At 46.8% G+C, this 19,661-nt stretch overlaps 1 protein-coding gene across 1 annotated transcript in view; it reads right to left on the minus strand.

Annotated features, from left to right (window-relative positions):
- Positions 1-1,948: 1,948 nt before the first annotated feature.
- LOC106605839 (ephrin type-B receptor 5) overlaps positions 1,949-19,661 on the minus strand; it is a 62,621-nt gene continuing 44,908 nt past the window's right edge. Inside the window, exons 6-19 of the mRNA XM_045718781.2 lie at positions 15,346-15,501; positions 8,949-9,220; positions 8,542-8,623; positions 6,069-6,193; positions 5,801-5,963; positions 5,576-5,690; positions 5,410-5,465; positions 4,739-4,855; positions 4,335-4,582; positions 3,849-4,067; positions 3,542-3,691; positions 2,993-3,177; positions 2,659-2,814; positions 1,949-2,540 (exon numbers count right to left, since the gene is read on the minus strand). Of these exons, the coding sequence (XP_045574737.2) occupies positions 2,435-2,540; positions 2,659-2,814; positions 2,993-3,177; positions 3,542-3,691; positions 3,849-4,067; positions 4,335-4,582; positions 4,739-4,855; positions 5,410-5,465; positions 5,576-5,690; positions 5,801-5,963; positions 6,069-6,193; positions 8,542-8,623; positions 8,949-9,220; positions 15,346-15,501 (2,150 nt within the window). The 3' untranslated portion in view covers positions 1,949-2,434. The remainder of the gene's footprint in view (positions 2,541-2,658; positions 2,815-2,992; positions 3,178-3,541; positions 3,692-3,848; positions 4,068-4,334; positions 4,583-4,738; positions 4,856-5,409; positions 5,466-5,575; positions 5,691-5,800; positions 5,964-6,068; positions 6,194-8,541; positions 8,624-8,948; positions 9,221-15,345; positions 15,502-19,661) is intronic.

Genomic DNA, 19,661 nt, shown 5'->3' on the forward strand with positions numbered 1-19,661 from the left:
ACTTTGATGACAAAACTTAATGAAAAAATTTGCCCACAAGAAGGACCGCCATGCCACCTTCCTGTTCAAGTGAGCACAGCACAACAGAGTCCAAAAATGTATTGTATGCTGCTGCATAAATTACGTAATATGCCAGGGAGATATGTATACTGTAGCTAAGAAAGTAATACTAAGTGTATGTTGTGTAGTGAGTTGTTAGTAGCCCATGTGACTCACCCTAATAATGGGGCCCCTTTTCCCCTCATAACTTAGCCTACTGTTCTGACTTGGTGGTGGACATGTAGCCTATAGCCTGTTTTAGAGAAATGTCTTCATCAAATATTGGAAGAGCTTTCATTGTCTGCTTATATGCCCCATTTATTTATCCTAAGGTTCTGACTGTAAGAATAGCCCATGTTCTGAATTCTGTCGCTGTACATTTTAAAAGTGCTAAAAAAATGGTTATATTGACTACGTCCGTCTTAGCTCGCTAATGAATGTCTTAATCGAAATTACGGATAGCCCCTTATCCGCTCACCGTTCCCTTATGCCATAGTTCTACATCTCAATTGTCAGTAGAAACCTCATTTGTTTAAGCAAGTCAGCCATAACAGCCATGTTTTTTAAAAAGGCAGTAAATGAGGCTGAATGAACTGTTTCGCTGCCAGACAAGGCTCCGCTGATAGCCAGGTGTAACAAGCGTAAGGATTCCCTGCATGGTGCTGAAAAGAAACAGTTCCCCAACAGTTTGTGGGCACAGTTTTCACCGTTATAGTGCAATTCATGTATTGCTTAGTGTTGTGTAGTGGCTTTGCTGGCAATTTGTTTTTGAGTTTGTCCCACCAAGATTGACATGCTAAAATCGCTACTGCCCCCTGGTGATTAAACAGTTTTTATGTGTCAGACACATAACAGGCTTAATGCAGTGATTTAAATAAAATCATATTCTTTATTTTACAAATTTGCACAATAGTGGAATAGTGGTGAACACATAAAAATAAACACACTTACTCAAGTGCCCACACACACACACACACACACACACACACACACACACACACACACACACACACACACACACACACACACACACACACTCACACACACACACACACACACACACACACACAATCGAAGAATGAGAGAAGGTGAAGCTCGCGACTGGAGACTTGTAGGTGCCGAGGTCCAGAGTGATGACAAAATCCCGATTTATGACACTGTTCTGGATGGCTGACAATCTGTGGGCTATCAAAGGGGTCAAACACACCTCATCTGAGGCTTTCTCCAGGGAGGGACAGAACACAGAACCCTGGGAGTGTGGAAACCATTGGAGATGTGAAACGGATGAAATTAATATTACTGTGTGAATTAAACTGTCATGTTACAAATGTTGATATGTTTTATTGTACTGTAAGTGCTATGGATTTATTGTTACAGGGAAACTGTGTGATTTTGTTAGCCGGACGGTTCAAGGAGGAGCGACACAGAATGGTGACCCTCCTCAGTTGATGGGGATTTCTTCACGCACGCGCGTACTCCCCCCACACACACACACACACACACACACACACACACACACACACACACACACACACACACACACACACACACACACACACACACACACACACACACACACACACACACACACACACACACACACACATGAACATTAACACAAACAGACCCGAAATACTCACAAAGCATAACATCGCCTTCCTTACTTCGATGGGCAATCAGATCACATAGTCCAGTTAAACCATTTCACATTCACAATGCTCAAATGACCCAGTGACTTTATCTATAAAAAAAGGAATGTGAACTGTGAAATATAAACAGAGGGGGGTGCTGCTCAATGGTGGGTGACTCCATTCTGCCACGACATAAACTACAACCCCATTTCTTGAGTCTAATGGAATAATCCCCATAAAAGTGACCAGGCTAGTGACTGATGGGAAAAACCATTGGCTAATGTTTAGTCAACAAGGGTTGCCATTTTATGATTTCAGTACAGATGATGTGATGTAGCTTAACAAATAATCATGAACAGTGTTCATGATATCAACATTAATCAGTAAAATCAGTTTTGATTGTCTATGCAATTGCTTGTGACTGGAGATCCCTATGTTTGGGTAAAAAATACATTTTCACTGTTTTCATTTATTGAGGGTGGTGACACTTACGAGTGAAAGAGGGAGGGACAGTAGTGAGACAACGTGGGATTTGTGAGAAAAAGAGAGGAGGAAGAGCAAGGTAAAGACTGGCAAAGAGAGAGTTAGAATGGTAACAACAGCAAACAAGTGAAATAAAACACATTTTTTAAGACTTTTCCCCTTCAAATCTTCCTGTTCCTCCTCAGCAACTCTCCTCCCAGATCTTGCTTTGCCTTGGACTACAGCTCCAATAGTGCATCTCTCTGTTACTTCCTGTGAAGCTCTCAGGTGATAGGTCGGTTCTAGACCTCCACCTGGCCCTGGGTGAGGTGAGTTCTGAGCTGCTGGGCTGCATTGGTGATCTTCCTCTGGTGTCCCAACAGGTTCACCCCCAGGTTCTGCACATCCCTGAGGGAAGGAGAGAACGAGAGAGAGAGTTCAGAAAAGTATCAATTGCTTATAATAGCATGATTAGCATTTTATGAAAATAACTTTATTGATATTGAAATGGAAGCCCAGGACTCACTCCATGGTTACCCTGCTGACTCGGTCCAGTGTGTCCAGATGTGCACTCTCAAACTGGTCCTTATATCTGTCCATCCTCAACGCTGTCAGCCACTCACTGACCGTCGCCACTGATGACAGGTCTGTGGGGGTGGGGCTCAGCAGTGGCTGGGTGGAGCTTGAGTTGGAGAGGGAAAGATCGAGATCGAAAATGATTGGCCTAACATAGCAATGATTCAATACATTTACATGATAACGTAATACATGCTCTCCTAAGGTCACTGTTTGTGAATGTGATCCGTTACGTCTGCTGTGTAAAATATGGAAGAAAAGGCAGATGGGAGGTGTAGTCTCACCGGGGATGCTCTGCCTTGAGGGAGGCAGGGTGTCGTATGAGCCTGTCCAGGGAGGAGAGGAGGGAGTCGAAGCCTAGCCGGTCGCCCCTCTCAGCCTGCCAACACTGCAGCATCAGGGAGTGGAGCGCTGGAGGACAGTTATGGGGGGCTGGGAGACGGTACTGGTCTGCTACCACCTTCATTACCTGTATTATAGAGAGGGAAGAGAGAGGAGGTAGGGGAGGGGAGAAAGAAGGGGGACAGGGGCAGGGAGAGGGAGACAGAGAGGCAAAGGGAGAGAGAGAGTGGCGAAGGGAGGAAGAGCAAGAAGAGAGAGAGCGAGAGGGGGAGAGAGAGAGAGGCAGAGAGAGAGAGAGAGAGGCAGAGAGAGAGAGAGGGCGAGAGAGAAAGAAGGAGGAAGGGTATTAGTAACCATCTGGATGTTAACAAGCTGCCCTATATAGAGAGGTCCCAGCAGTACAGAGGGACTTAGAGATGATTAACCATTCTGTTCAGCTGTCAGTGTGTTTAGTCTCTGTTTGGCTCTCACTTAACCCTCCCACAACTCACCTCCTGATTGCTCATGTCCCAGTATGGCCGCTCGCCATATGACATCACTTCCCACATGAGCACTCCGAAGCTCCAGACATCACTAGCTGAGCTGAATTTCCGATGCTGGAAGGCCTCCGGGGCTGTCCACCTGACCGGAATCTTACTGCCCTGAGAGGAGAGAGAAGGGTGAGTGGTTGAGGAATGTGAATGTTGTGATATTCTATTAACATAAGTAGTCTTTTAAAGTGGAAATACAAGACTAAACATCATTAAAGAAACACAAAAGCATAACAACAGGAAAACTCAATTTCCCAGCAGCATGTACCAGTGAGGCAGTGTAGGTGGGCATGTTGTGGTCCAGGCTGCTCATGAGGCGCGACAGGCCAAAGTCAGACACCTTACACACCAGGTTAGAGTTGACCAACACGTTCCTGGCAGACAGGTCCCGGTGGACAAAGTTCCTCTCAGAGAGGTACCTCATCCCAGCCCCAACACCCCTCACCATCCCTACCAGCTGGAGAACACTGAACTGGTCCTCATTCTCCTGGGGGGTGAAAGAGATGGAGAGATAGAGAGAGAGATAGATTATGGTCAGTTATTGTAATATGATGTACTGTTCTATCAGTCTCACCCTGAGGAGTTAGTTACTGTGTAGATGTGAGTCGTAGTTCTTAGTCTAACATGGTGTAGATGTGAGTTGTAGTTCTTAGTCTAACATGGTGTAGATGGGAGTTGTAGTTCTTGGTCGAACATGTTGTAGATGGGAGTTGTAGTTCTTGGTCAAACATGATGTAGATGTTGTAGCTCTCACCCTGAGGAAGGCATCCAGTGGTCCATTCTCCATGAACTCAGTGATGATCCTCTCTGGTGGGTTGTGGGTGACCACCCCCTCCAGCTTCAGCACGTTGGGGTGGTCAAACTGTCCCAGCACCCCCGCCTCGGTCATAAACACCGCCTTCTCTCTGTCTGTCACGCCCCAGCGCAGCGTCTTCACCGCCACCAGCACCTCCCTACGACCCAGGGGCCGGTAGCGCCCCCGAGACACCTCCCCAAACTGGGCTGGTGGGGGAAAGGGTGGGAGAGAGAGAGAGAGAGATATTATGAGTTGAGTTTGGACCCAGCTTGACTCCTGGCCCAACTTATGAGCTATGAAAACACCTGACAAGCTTTTTACAGAACTATCCCTGTAAGCATGGATCAAACCAGGACCCCTACCTGCACCAATCACCTCTTCTATCTTGAGGTGAGAGGGGTCGATCTCACGGGCAAACTCCTTGACCGCCTCACTGGGGTCCTCATAGGTGGAAGGGTCCACGTAGTACTTCACCCCCCCTGCCAGAGGGAACACACAGAGCAGGGATGGCTGTAGTGAACCAGTACAATTACAAAATAGGGCCTGTACAGTGTGTTGATGTACAGTATTTGGCCCTAGACTTTGACATGTCTGGGTCAAGCCATGCTGCGTGACATGCTGCATGATGGCAGAACACTGAGCCCAGAGGGATAATGTCACCCTCAATAAAAACATGCTGCATTTGGACAAGCAGAACATGTATTTCTTCCTCTCCTCATCTTTCTCCCTCCTTTTCCCTCTCCCTTTCATTTCCCATGTCTTTTTCTCTCTGTCTCTCTACAGATGTCTCATGCTGTCACTCTCTCTTCTTCTCTGTCTTTCCCTCCCCTCACCCCCTCTTTCTCCCACAAGCCCTTGGGGTTATGATGGTAATTAGACACGGTCACTACTTCCATTGTCCTCTATAACACAGTGCAGAGGCATCCTCTGCACCAACATGTCAACAACACCATAGAAGTAGCATATACTGTATGTGCAGCTGAGAATATTACAGACAGAATGATAATAGTAGTCATCCTACACGCTGACTCACCTTTGTGGCTGATGTACCTCTGGAGTCTGTCACTGTAGGGGCTCTCCCTCCTCTTACTGAGTAGAGACACAACAAACCAGTGTTTCAGAACATTCAACTGTGTGTGTGTGTGACATGAGTGTGACATGATCATGTATGTGTGGATAGGAGTTAAGGACCCACTCACCTGCGGAACACAAAAACAACCACTATCGCCACAACGACCAGGAGGAAGGCTGCCCCGCCCATCACAGAACCGACCAATAGAGGGAGCCGATTCTGGATCTGCTTAGAACTCCCCTCTGAGAAAGAAAAAGTGAGAAACAGAGAAAGATTTAGAGGGTGTGTTTGACTGTGTGTGTATGTGAGTGTGTGTGTGGCGTGTGCATTTGTGTGTTTGTGTGTGAGTTACCCAGGGCCAATGTAGTGAAGTAGATAGTATGACTGTAGGGGCCATAGCCCCTCTCGTTGCGGGCCCTGATCTGGAAGGCGTAGATGGAGCCAGGAGCCAGAGAGTTGACGGTCACTGTGTTGGTCTCACTGAACACACTCACTGCACTGTCCTCATCTGAACCCTGGGAGAGAGGGGGAGGGAGGGAGAGAGAGAGAATGGTTCAGTCTCTGGGTGTATGTACTTGTGTCTACATGCATATGTGCGTGCATGTGTGTGTAGCCTATACCTTGTCATAGTATCTGAGCTGGTACTCCAGTATGTCTCCATTGGGTCTGTCAGGCTGTGGCCAGGACAGTGTGATGGAGTCTGGGGCTCGACTTAACTGGTGCAGGCTAGGGACCGGAGAGGGCACTGGGAGAGAGAGAGAGAGACGGTGAGAGAGATGTATGAGTTTTGTAAAGAAAGAGGGAGGAAGAAAGAGGAACAGGAGGGAGAACACAAGCTGGCCTTGCCAGATCATGTCAATTCTGTATTGACCAGATGGGGGCAGCATGACACAGACTAGTGAAAGAGCCAGCTCTGTAGAGTGTGTATGGCCAAAGATTTGTGTAACTGACCCAAGATAGCCCAGAGCCTGTCGTTTCCAATGGGAGAAAATGAATCATAGTGGGAAGAACAAGCAAGGAGGTGGGCAGAGCTAAGCACAAGCTAGTGAGATCCTATTGGAGCGTTCTAGCCTTTTTCTCCTTCTACCATGTTGTGTTGCTACCATGTTGTGTTGCTACCATGTTGTTGTCATGTTGTGTTGCTACCATGTTGTGTTGCTACCATGTTGTTGTCATGTTGTGTTGCTACCATGCTGTGTTGTCATGTGTTGCTGCCTTGCTATGTTGTTGTCTTAGGTCTCTCTTTATGTAGTGTTGTGTTGTCTCTCTTGTCATGATGTGTGTTTTGTCCTATATTTATATGTTATTTATTTATTTTCATCCCAGCCCCCGTCCCCGTCCCGTCCCGTCCCCGTCCTAGTCCCCGTCCCTGTCCCCGTCCCTGCCCCCGTCCCCATCCCCGTCCCCGTCCCCACAGGAGGTCTTTGCCTTTTGGTAGGCCGTCATTGTAAATAAGAATTTGTTGTTAACTGACTTGCCTAGTTAAATAATAAATTAAATAAATAAATAAATACATTAATTTGCATATTTCCGTTAGAACGCCTACTATGAAGTGCCCGTCTGCAATAACTCAACTAGCCCTCGCACTCCATTTTTAGAAACGTTGGCAAAGGGTAAAGTATAAAAAACACAGTCCACTCTGTTTGTTACAGATTATAGTTTTGGAAACAGATAACTGTATGGAGATCAAATGTTTAATCAATGAGAAAATGATCAGAATGTTGGCCACTGGGCTTACTCTCATCACCATATTTGGTAGTGAGTTGAAACGCCAACCAGATGCTTCACATTTATACATCCATTGAAACATCTGTCTCATTGTTCTATCTGTGGTATGGACTTGTCTCATTGTTCTATCTGTGGTATGGACTTGTCTCATTGTTCTATCTGTGGTATGGACTTGTCTCATTGTTCTATCTGTGGTATGGACTTGTCTCATTGTTCTATCTGTGGTATGGACTTGTCTCATTGTTCTATCTGTGGTATGGACTTGTCTCATTGTTCTATCTGTGGTATGGACTTGTCTCATTGTTCTATCTGTGGTATGGACTTGCCTGCCAGACTTAGCTGTGCCACCACGGCTGCGAACAGGCCCAGTATGACTCTGTGCTTACAATGGTCATATCTATTAGAATTCCTGTCATTTCACAACCCCAAATGCTTTCTCTAACTCACAGAAGGCAACACAAACAGAGGTTATAACAACCTAATAATACCATTATTATTAGCAGATCTCTGCCCGTATGGGGGCTTCAAAATGTTATTTGTTCAAATCTAATTGGCTATAAGAAATTCTTTATTTTCAAAAGGAGGAAAATAGCTAAATAAAAAGTTACAAGTTTCTCTCTGTCTGTCTATAAACTGTCTGTCTATAAACGGCCTGTCTAAACTGTCTGTCTGTAAACTCTCTCCCTCTCTCTCTGTCCCTCTCTATATCGCTCTTCTGAGCATAATGTGAGCTGACAGGATATCGAGTCCAGAGAGCAGGACCGGAAAAGATGGAGAGCAGAAAAGAGAGAGAGATAGAGACTCATACTCATAGAAACTGATGTAGACTGACAGACAGACATGAAGTACACACACACACACACACACACACACACACACACACACACACACACACACACACACACACACACACACACACACACACACACACACACATAAAAAGAACAAACTGAAAGTTTATTCCTTTACTCTCTTGTCACACTCCTTAAAGGGCAACTTCACCACTTTCATTCTCATGTTCATTATCTCCAGTACAATAGCAGTGTCAACATATGTGAAAACGGCGCATTACTAAGTTTTGTTGAAAAAATATGAAGCTAAAAAGTTCTACCCGATGACATCATCAAAAGTTACAACAAAAAAAGTGATTTTCAAACACTATGAGATTCACGGTGACGTGGGGAGCAAGACTAGAAACTTCTTGAAGGATTTGAAAATTACTTTTAATCCTACAGTGTGATGTTACAGAGAAGCTTTTTAACCACAGATCATAGAAATGCACTGATTTCACGTATGTAGACACTGGTTTGGTGCTGGAGATGAAAAGTGGCAGAAGGGCCCTTTAAGCCTGACTCATGCTCTCACCTGATTGGCTAGTAGTGAAATTGATGCTGGTGAATTGAGGTGGGAAAGGACTCAGAGCTGAGACATCATTGACCGCTTGCACCTGTCAATCAACAGCAGAAAAAAGTAAGACAAGGTTAGGTTAACTAAGTAAGTGGATGTACATTTAATCCAGTATCTATATGAGGTAGGTGACTCTAATGCACAAGTTTTATACCTGTATGAGGTAGGTGACGGGAAATGTAGTGTCTATATGGGGTAGGTGATCAGGGAAGTTTTAGTTCTACCTGTATGAAATAGTTAACTCTCGTACTCATGGGAGTTATAGTCTTACCTCTAAGAGGCATGTAAATCTAGTGCTCATGGGAGTTATAGTCCTACCTCTAAGAGGCATGTAAATCTAGTGCTCATGGGAGTTGTAGTCATACCTGTATAAGGTAGGTGACTCTGGTGAGCAGGTTATTGAGGGTGACCTTGGTCTGCTTGATGCCAGTCTGGGATGGGGTGAAGGTGACCGCCTCTCCACACCAGGAGCACGCCCCCGGGGCGGCGAAGGTGGCCGAGGGACAGATCCTACACACCACCCCGTACCACACCTCGCTACGACCCCCCATGTCCACTGGAGGGCGCCAGCGCAGAGACACCCCACCATCACCACTCTCATACTCCCAGGAGACAGAGGTCGGAGCAGAGGGAGAGCCTGGAGGGGGGAGAGAGAGATATATAGAGGGGGGGAGTGAGAGATGAAACATTTTGAACCTCTTTGGTTAGTGCCAGGATCAGCACATTAAAACAGCACTCATCAACTCCAGTTGACACATGATCATATCTCAGGGACAGATAGAGAGAATGAGTGATGTCAGAGAGACAGAGAGGGATGGGGACTGGGGAGACAAATGGGGCTTAGAAAGTAAGGCAGAATATATGTTAGTGAACAATAATCTAATCATTTAAATGTAATCTAGGAAGAGAGGAAGAGAGAGATGTATAAGAAGGGAAGGAAGGAGAGAGAGTAAGGGATGGAGAAAGAGGGAAAGAAGGAGAGAGAGTAAGGGAGGGAGGAATAGAGAAGGAAAGAAAATGCTGAATTAGAGAGATGAGTCCCTTCAGAAAGTTCACCTGTCACGTCCTGACCAGTATAGAGGATATTGTGTTATTGTAGTTTGGTCAGGACGTGGCAGAGGGTAGTTTATTTATGTATTACGGGGTTTTTTGGTCACTGGTCTATGTTTGTATTTCTATGTGTATGTTCTAGAATAGTTTTCTATGTGTAGGTTGGGTGCTGGACTCTCAATTGGAGGCAGGTGTTTCTAGTTGCCTCTGATTGGGAGTCCTATAAATAGGTGTGTGTTTTTGTCACTTGTGGGTAGTTGTTTGATAGCACTGCTTTTGTTGAGCCTGCTTCTCTGTTCCTGTCGTTAGTTTGTTTATTGTTTTTCCGTGGTGTTCGCATTTATTATAAATAAATATGTTGAGGACACAACCCGCTGCGCCTTGGTCCCCTTCTCTCTTCCACGACAGCTGTGACAGAACTACCCACCACAACAGGACCAAGCAGCGGAAGAAGGAGCAGGTCACTAACTACATGGACTATGGCGAAGAATGGACTTGGGAGGAGATTCTGGACGGGGCTGGACCTTGGCATCAGGCTGGGGAATACCGTCGCCCATGGGAGGAGATCGAGGAGGCGAAGGCTGAGAGGCGGCGTTATGAGGCTATGTACGCGCTGGCAAGGGAGCCCGAGAGGCAGCCCCAATAATTTTTTTGGGGGGGGCACAAGGGCAGTTTGGCGGGGCGAGGATGGAGCCCCAGGCCAGCTCCCCGTACCCTTTTTGGGCAGAGACAAACTGGACAGGTCCCGTGCTTTGGGGTGATGGGTGCTGTGGCGAGGCCGGGTATTTTCAGGCCGGTACGCGCAGTACCAGCGCCCCGCATGTGCCAGGGGAAAGTGGGCATCCAGCCAGTAGGGGTGATGCCAGCCCTGCGCTCGAGACCGCCAGTGCGCCTCTACGGTCCAGTGTTTCCCGCTACACGCACTAGCCTTGAGGTGCGTGTCTCCAGGCTGGCACGCCCAGTACCAGCCCCACGCATCAGGCTTCTAGTGCGTCAACCCAGTCCGACTCGGCCTGTTCCCGCTCCCCGCACTAGCCCTGAGGTGCGTGTCTCCAGGCTGGCACGTCCAGTACCAGCCCCACGCATCAGGCTTCTAGTGCGTCAACCCAGTCCGACTCGGCCTGTTCCCGCTCCCCGCACTAGCCCTGAGGTGCGTGTCTCCAGGCTGGCACGTCCAGTACCAGCCCCACGCATCAGGCTTCTAGTGCGTCAGCCCAGCCTCACCAGTCTGGTGCCGCCAGAGCCACCCGCCAGTCAGGAGCTGCCAGAGCCGCCCGCCAGTCAGGAGCTGCCAGAGCTGCCCGCCAGTCAGGAGCTGCCAGAGCCGCCCGCCAGTCAGGAGCTGCCAGAGCCGCCCGCCAGTCAGGAGCTGCCAGAGCGGCCCGCCTGTCCGGATCTGCCAGAGCCGCCGCCAGCCGGGCGCAGCAAGGGTCGCCCGCCAGCCGGGCGCAGCCAGAGACGCCCGCCAGCCGGGCGCAGCAAGAATCGCCCGCCAGCCGGGCGAAGTCAGGATCGCCCACCAGTCCTCCGGCACGGCCAGGGGCACCACCTAAGTGGGCGACGTCGAGGGTGGAGCGGAGTCCACGTCCCGCACCTGAGCCGCCTCCAATATAGGTGGGTTGGGGAGGGGGGGGTGTAGCCACCCTCCCTTCCCTCCCTCTAGTTTAGGGGGGATTTTTCTGTTTGTTTTGGGGGTTCTCTGTGTTTTGTGTAGGTGCATCCGGGGTCTGCACCTTTGGGGGGGGGGGGGGGGGGGGGGGTACTGTCACATCCTGACCAGTATAGAGGATATTGTGTTATTGTAGTTTGGTCAGGACGTGGCAGAGGGTACTTTATTTATGTATTATGGGGTTTTTTGGTCACTGGTCTATGTTTGTATTTCTATGTGTATGTTCTAGGATAGTTTTCTATGTGTAGGTTGGGTGCTGGACTCTCAATTGGAGGCAGGTGTTTCTAGTTGCCTCTGATTGGGAGTCCTATAAATAGGTGTGTGTTTTTGTTTGTCACTTGTGGGTAGTTGTTTGATAGCACTGCTTTTGTTGAGCCTGCTTCTCTGTTCCTGTCGTTAGTTTGTTTATTGTTTTTCCGTGGTATTTGCATTTATTATAAATAAATATGTTGAGGACGCAACCCGCTGCGCCTTGGTCCCATTCTCTCTTCCACGACAGCTGTGACATCACCCCTGACCTTTTCCACATGTTGTTGTGTTTCAGCCTGAATTTAAAATAGATACAATTGAGTCAAATGCCTTATACACAATAGCCCATAATGTCAAAGTTGAATTATGATTTTAGACATTTTTACAAATTAATACAAAATGAAAAGCTGAAATGTCTTGCGTCAATAAATATTCAACCCCTTTGTTATTGCAAGCCTAAGTAAGTTCAGGAGTAAAAAGTTTGCTTAACAAGTCACATAAGTTGCATGGACTCTGTGAGCAATAATAGTGTTTATCATGATTTCTAAATGACTACCTCATCACTGTACCCTATACATACAATTATCTGTAAGGTCCCTCAGTCGAGCAGTGAATTTCAAACACAGATTCAACCACAAAGACCAGGGAGGTTTTCCAATGCCACGCAAAGAAGTGCAGCTATTGGTAGATGGGTAAAAATAAAAAAGCAGACATTGAATATTCCTATGAGCATGGTGAAGTTATTAATTACACTTCCAAAATACAGGCGTCCTTCCCTAACTCAGCTGCCAGAGAAGAAAGAAACCACTCAGGGATTTTTACCATGAGGCCAATGGTGACTTTACAACAGTTAGAGTTTAATGGCTGTGACACAGGGGCGGAAATCCCGGGGGGGACGGGGGGGACACGACCCCCCCACCCTGGGAAAAATATGATTTGTCCCCCCCAATATCACTGAAACATAACTATGTAATTGAAATAATATTAATAATACGCAATGAAAGCAATTGTGCTGATTATAGACACTTAATAGCGCGTTTTTAAGTTTCAAAAGATTGCGACCCCCCCGCCCTTTGCCTCACAATGGTTTGATCCACTGCCAGTTCCTTAGCTTGCTACGTAACTGCCATGAGGTTCATCCAGTCAATCGCGCACACACACACTAGCTGAATATGCAGAGCTAGCGCGCAAATATTAACTATTAAGCTAGCTAGTACCTATTCCATTTATGTGGCGTCGTCAAAGATGGAATCAGCATGCAGATGATGTAAGTTAGTGCTTCAAAGTCCCTGTGATAAGGTTAGCGATAAACTGAAGTCCAAACTGAACAGAACTACACTCTCTTCTACCATTGTCTTAAATATATTTAATGGTCTCGTTGCAAAAGCTAAATTGTCGCAAGAGAACTTTTATTTATTTATTTTATTTCACCTTTATTTAACCCGGGTAGCAAAGATTATAGCAAACACCACTGAAACTGAATTGGTGCTCGCTAGCTTTGCAAATTCAGCTATTGTTGGAAGCCAGCCAATATGAAACAAACTATTAAAATTACAAAAAGTTGCAGCATATGTTGTGTAAATGGTGAACTCATACAGCTGTCAACTCTTGTCATTTTAATCCGTTTCACATTTGCTAGCTACCTTTTAGATCGAAGCCCATATAGAATGATTGAAGATGATAGAAGCCCATCTCCTACTGTAAATAACCTACACACTGTGTGTGTAGCCAGCCAGCCAGCCAGGTAGAAAAATGGCAGAAAAATAAAAGACGGAGTATTTTTCAATACACCAAAACGCATAGTAAGAACCCTAGTAGCCTAATATCTCAAAGACTAGTTGATAAAATGTTCATAAGAAAGAAATGAAATTCTAATGGAAATGTTTCACAATGATGTCATTAGGCAGAGCAGGCAACAGATGGCACACAGACAGCAGAGTTGGGGACAGATATGCAGGGACAGACTGGCAGAAACAGGGAGTCTCAGGTAAGTTTGTTGAGTCTTTGTTTGGCAACATTATGAAAGGTTCTCCATTTTTTTGACTTATAAAATAGGAACATAATTGGAAAATGCCATGGATACCCCCACTCTCAACTTAAACTGGTGACTGAACTAAGATTTGTTAAAGGCAATGGTATTGCTGTTGTGATTAGTTGTGTAGTTTTGGGTAGTTAGGAGTATGGCAAACACCTTATTTCTTTGGTTCCTCAATATACATTTACCATATTACAATGTAGGTTATGTGTTACAGCACTACTTTTGGTGTCCCCCTCAGGAATTGCTCTTGAGAAAATTTCATGTAATTGTCCCCTCCAAAGTGGATATCAGATTTTCGCCCCTGCTGTGACAGGAAAAAACCGAGGATGGATCAACAACATTGTAGTTACTCCACAATTCTAATCTAATTGACAGAGTGAAAAGAAGGAAGCCTGTACAGAATAGAAATATTCCAAAATACTGCAAAAAAATTAACTTTATGTCCTGAATACAAAGTGTTATGTTTGGGGCAAATCCAACACATCACTGATGTCACTTGTTAAATCCACTTCAATCAGTGTAAAGAAGGATTTTTAAGCCTTGAAACAATTGATGCATGGATTGTGTATGTGTGCCATTCAGAGGGTGAATGGGCAAGACAAAAGATTTAAGTGCCTTTGAACGGGGTATGGTAGTAGGTGCCAGGCGTACCGGTTGTAGTTTTTCAAGAACTGCAACGCTGCTGGGTTTTTTCACACTTTAACAGTTTCCCGTGTGTATCAACAATGGTCCACCACCCAATAATATCCAGCCAACATGACGACTGTGGGAAGCATTGGAGTCAACATGGGCCAGCATCCCTGTGGAACTCTTTCAACACCTTGTGGAGTCCATACCCCGATGAATTGAGGCTGTTCTGAGGGCAAAGGGGGGTTCAACTCAATATTAGGAAGGTGTTTCTAACACTGGAGTTGCTTACCAAGAACACAGTGAACGTTCCTGAGTGGCCTAGTTACAGTTTTGACTTAAATCGGCTTGAAAATCTATGGTAAGACTTGAAAATGTCTGTCTAGCAATAATCAACAAACTTGACAGCGCTTGAAGAATTAAAAAAAGAATAATGTACAAATATTGTACAATCCAGGTGGGCAAAGACTCATCTGTAATCAGCTGTAATCTGTAATCAGATGTAATCAGCTGTAATCTGTAATCAGCTGTAATCGCTGTAATCTGTAATCGCTGTAATCGCTGCCAAATGTGTTTCTAACATGCATCACTCAGGGGTTGAAATACTTATGTAAATGAGATATTTCTGTATTTCATTTTCATTACATTTACAAAAATTCACTTTGTCGTTATGGGGTACTGTGTATAGATGGGTGAGAGAAAAGATCTATGGAATCCATTTAGAATTCAGGTTGAAACACAACAAAATGTGGAATAAGTCAGGAGGTGTGAATACTTTCTGAAGGCACTGTACATATTATATGTGCTGAAGTAGATACTTATCTCTGGGTAAAAGCATCGGCTAAATGACTAAATATATATGTTAGCTTTTTAATCAGACAGATCTATTTGTTACATAATGCTGCTAGTGCATGTAGCTAATCTGATTCACACACACACACACACACACACACACACACACACACACACACACACACACACACACACACACACACACACCCACACACACACACACACACACACACACCCACACCCACACCCACACCACACACACACACACACACACACACACACACACACACACACACACACACACACACACACACACACACACACACAAATAGCTCACTTGTGCAGGCGGAGGAGTTGACGTCGGCGGGTGCTCTGTAGAAGCCGCTGCGACACTCACACACACGCGATCCCTCCTGACTGGTTCTGCTGTTAGACGGACACGCTGAACACGGAACCGAACCCAACACCGACTTAAAGTACCCCACTGGACATGCTGCAGAGAGAGAGAGAGATAGATAGAGAGAGAGAGAGAGAGAGAGAGAGGGAGAGATCTCTTTGGGTCAGTTCTAGTGCCAGGATCAACAGATTAAAACAGCACTCATCAACTCCAGTTCACACATGATCATAGAGAAGAATGTACTTACTGTACTAGCTGCCTATACTGTAGCTCTCTCTGAACGTACTGTAATGCAGTGAGAGATTCTGCCTATACTGTAGCTCTCTCTGAACGTACTGTAATGCAGTGAGAGATTCTGCCTATACTGTAGCTCTCACTGAACGTACTGTAATGCAGTGAGAGATTCTGCCTATACTGTAGCTCTCTCTGAACGTACTGTAATGCAGTGAGAGATTCTGCCTATACTGTAGCTCTCTCTGAACGTACTGTAATGCAGTGAGAGATTCTGCCTTTACTGTAGCTCTCTCTGAACGTACTGTAATGCAGTGAGAGATTCTGCCTATACTGTAGCTCTCTCTGAACGTACTGTAATGCAGTGAGAGATTCTGCCTATACTGTAGCTCTCTCTGAACGTACTGTAATGCAGTGAGAGATTCTGCCTATACTGTAGCTCTCTCTGAACGTACTGTAATGCAGTGAGATATTCTGCCTATACTGTAGCTCTCTCTGAACGTACTGTAATGCAGTGAGAGATTCTGCCTATACTGTAGCTCTCAGCAGTTAGACACTTATAAGACAGAGACATGTACTCTTCAAGTCTATGAATGCTGTTCCAGACTTGATGAGTGCATGTCTCTGTCTAATAAGTGTCTAACTGCTGTTGCAGATGTGGAGAGATGAGGAGAGATAGAGAGCGTGAGTAAGAGAGAGAGATAGAGAGAGTGTTATCAGTCATATGAGACCGTATAAAAAACGTTTTTTTTCATTCCTGAAAATATTCTCCGAACACTTTTAGCATGGTCTGTTCATTATGTTAGGTGATAACTACTGGGGGTTATGGGACAGGCACAGAGCGAGATAAAGAGAGAGAAAGAAAAAAGTGTGTTTATCTGTCATTGTGTGTGTGTGTGTGTGTGTGTGTGTATCTGTCATTGTGTGTGTATCTGTCATTGTGTGTGTGTGTGTGTGTATCTGTCATTGTGTGTGTGTGTGTATCTGTCATTGTGTGTGTGTATCTGTCATTGTGTGTGTGTGTGTGTGTGTGTGTGTGTGTGTGTGTGTGTGTGTGTGTGTGTGTGTGTGTGTGTGTGTGTGTGTGTGTGTGTGTGTGTGTGTGTGTGTGTGTGTGTGTGTGTGTGACAGTCCTTGGACATGATAGTCTGAGTGCTCTGCTGAACACCTCTCACATCCTCTGACCTTATTTAGATAACCTTTTCACCAGCATGTACCACCTCCAAAGGTTGACAAGAGGTGTGTGTGAGTGTGTGTGTGGGTATGTGCGCGTGTCTGTGGGTGTGTTTGTAGAGAATGCATGTGTACAGGGAGACAGTATAAAGAGAGAGAGGGAATAGAGGAGACGTGGAGAGACAGGGGAGATGTTTAAACAGATAAAAGGTTTCCTGTGTTCTCACTTGTCTGGAAGAGCACAGATCTACTCTCAGACACAGGCGTGAAGTCGGAGAGGGGTGGAAAGATAGAGGGAGGGAGAAGGAGAGAGAAGAGAGAGGGAGGGAGAGAGAGAGAGAGGGAGAGAGAGGGAGAAAGAGAGAGAATGATAGATGAGAAAGAGGGAGAAAGAGAGAGATGGAGAAAGAGGGACAAAGAGGGAGAGCGAGAGAACTTGGTAGTGGAAAAGAGGAAAGAAGAAAGGGGAAAGACAGAGGGCAGAGGAGAGAGGAGCAGAGAGGGGCAGAGAGGAGAAGAAAGGAGGAGAGATGAGGAGGAAAGAGGAGGAGAGAGGATGAGATAGGAGCAGAGAAGAGGAGAGAGGAGGAGATGAGAGGAGGAGAGAGGAGGAGAGAGGAGAAGAAAGGAGGAGAGATGAGGAGGAAAGAGGAGGAGAGAGGATGAGATAGGAGGAGAGAGGAGCAGAGAAGAGGAGAGAGGAGGAGAGAGGAGGAGATGAGAGGAGCAGAGAGGAGGAGAGAGGAGCAAAGAGGAGCAGAGAGGAGGAGAGAGGAGCAGAGAGGAGCAGAGAGGAAGAGGGAGGAGGAGAGGAGGAAAGAGGAGGTACGAGGGGGAGTGAGAAACCCCTCTCCTCCTCTCTCCTCCACTCTCACTCCATCCCTCTAACGGTCTCAATCATCCTCTCTCTTTTTCTGATTCCCTCTCCTCCGCTCTCACTCCATCCCTCACCACCTTCTCTCTTTCTAACGCCTCTCCTCCTCTCTCCTCCTCTCTCCTCCACTCTCCTCCACTCTCCTCCACTCTGCTCCTCTCTCCTCCTCTTAGAAAGAGAGAAGGTGGGGAGGGATGGAGTGAGAGTGGAGGAGAGGAGAGGGAATCTGAAAGAGAGAGAGGATGATTGAGACCGTTAGAGGGATGGAGTGAGAGTGGAAGAGAGAGGAGGAGAGGTGTTAGAAAGAGAGAGAAGGTGGTGAGGGATGAGTGAGAGTGGAGGAGAGGGAATCAGAAAGAGAGAGAGGATGATTGAGACGTTAGCGAGAGGGAGAGAGATGATAAGGAAGGTGGGGTAGTTATAGTGGGAAAAGAGGGTGGAATGTGAGACACAGAAAGAGAGAAAGAGAGAAGTACTGGTAGAGGAGTGGAGAGAAAAGGGAATTGTTCCATCCATCTTTCATGCCTCTGGCACACATTACCAGATGTGTTCTATAGGGCTGTGACACGGAACACGACTTCACTACAAAACTTCTCCCGCTGTTTCTATTGCCAACAATAACCCGCACTTTCTATTTGCCCTCCCCTCCGCCCCTCTCAGCCAATCACACAGCTTCTATTACTGCTCCCTCTTCTGCCCTCTGCCCCTTCCTCTGTCTGCATCCCCCTCTCCCTCCCTTCCTCCATCCACCCTCCCTCTGTTTCCACACAATGGACGGTTAATACAGCTTATGTATATTATGAACTGGAGGCCCGCATGTCTTTACATTACCACTCACTATACTGAGGGAAGGAGGAGGCCCGCATGTCTTTACATTACCAGTCACTATACTGAGGGAAGGAGGAGGCCCGCATGTCTTTACATTACCACTCACTATACTGAGGGAAGGAGGAGGCCCGCATGTCTTTACATTACCACTCACTATACTGAGGGAAGGAGGAGGCCTGCATGTCTTTACATTACCACTCACTATACTGAGGGAAGGAGGAGGCCCGCATGTCTTTACATTACCGCGCACTATACTGAGGGAAGGAGGAGGCCCGCATGTCTTTACATTACCACTCACTATACTGAGGGAAGGAGGAGGCCCGCATGTCTTTACATTACCACTCACTATACTGAGGGAAGGAGGAGGCCCGCATGTCTTTACATTACCACTCACTATACTGAGGGAAGGAGGAGGCCCGCATGTCTTTACATTACCAGTCACTATACTGAGGGAAGGAGGAGGCCCGCATGTCTTTACATTACCACTCACTATACTGAGGGAAGGAGGAGGCCCACATGTCTTTACATTACCACTCACTATACTGAGGGAAGGAGCAGGGTGAGAGAGGGAGGGTGAGGAACAGGGAGGGAGAGAGAGGGAGGGTGAGGAACAGGGAGAGAGAGAGAGAGGGAGGGTGAGAAACAGGGAGAGAGAGAGGGAGGGTGAGGAACAGGGAGGGAGAGAGAGGGAGGGTGAGGAACAAGGAGAGAGGGGGGGTGAGAGAGGGAGGGTGAGGAACAGGGAGGGAGAGAGGGAGGGTGAGGAACAGGGAGGGAGAGAGAGGGAGGGTGAGGAACAAGGAGAGAGGGGGGGGTGAGAGAGGGAGGGTGAGGAACAGGGAGGGAGAGAGAGGGAGGGTGAGGAACAGGGAGAGAGAGGGAGGGTGAGGAACAGGGAGAGAGAGGGAGGGTGAGAGAGGGAGGGTGAGGAACAGGGAGGGAGAGAGAGGGAGGGTGAGGAACAGGGAGAGGGAGAGAGTGAGGGTGAGGAACAGGGAGAGAGAGGGAGGGTGAGGAATAGGGAGAGAGAGGGAGGGTGAGAGAGGGAGGGTGAGGAACAGGGAGGGAGAGAGAGGGAGGGTGAGGAACAGGGAGAGAGAGGGAGGGTGAGGAATAGGGAGAGAGAGGGAGGGTGAGAGAGGGAGGGTGA

The sequence above is a fragment of the Salmo salar genome, chromosome 05, assembly GCF_965601325.2.
Source record: "Salmo salar chromosome 05, fSalSal1, whole genome shotgun sequence".
NCBI classification, from domain to species: Eukaryota; Metazoa; Chordata; class Actinopteri; order Salmoniformes; family Salmonidae; genus Salmo; species Salmo salar.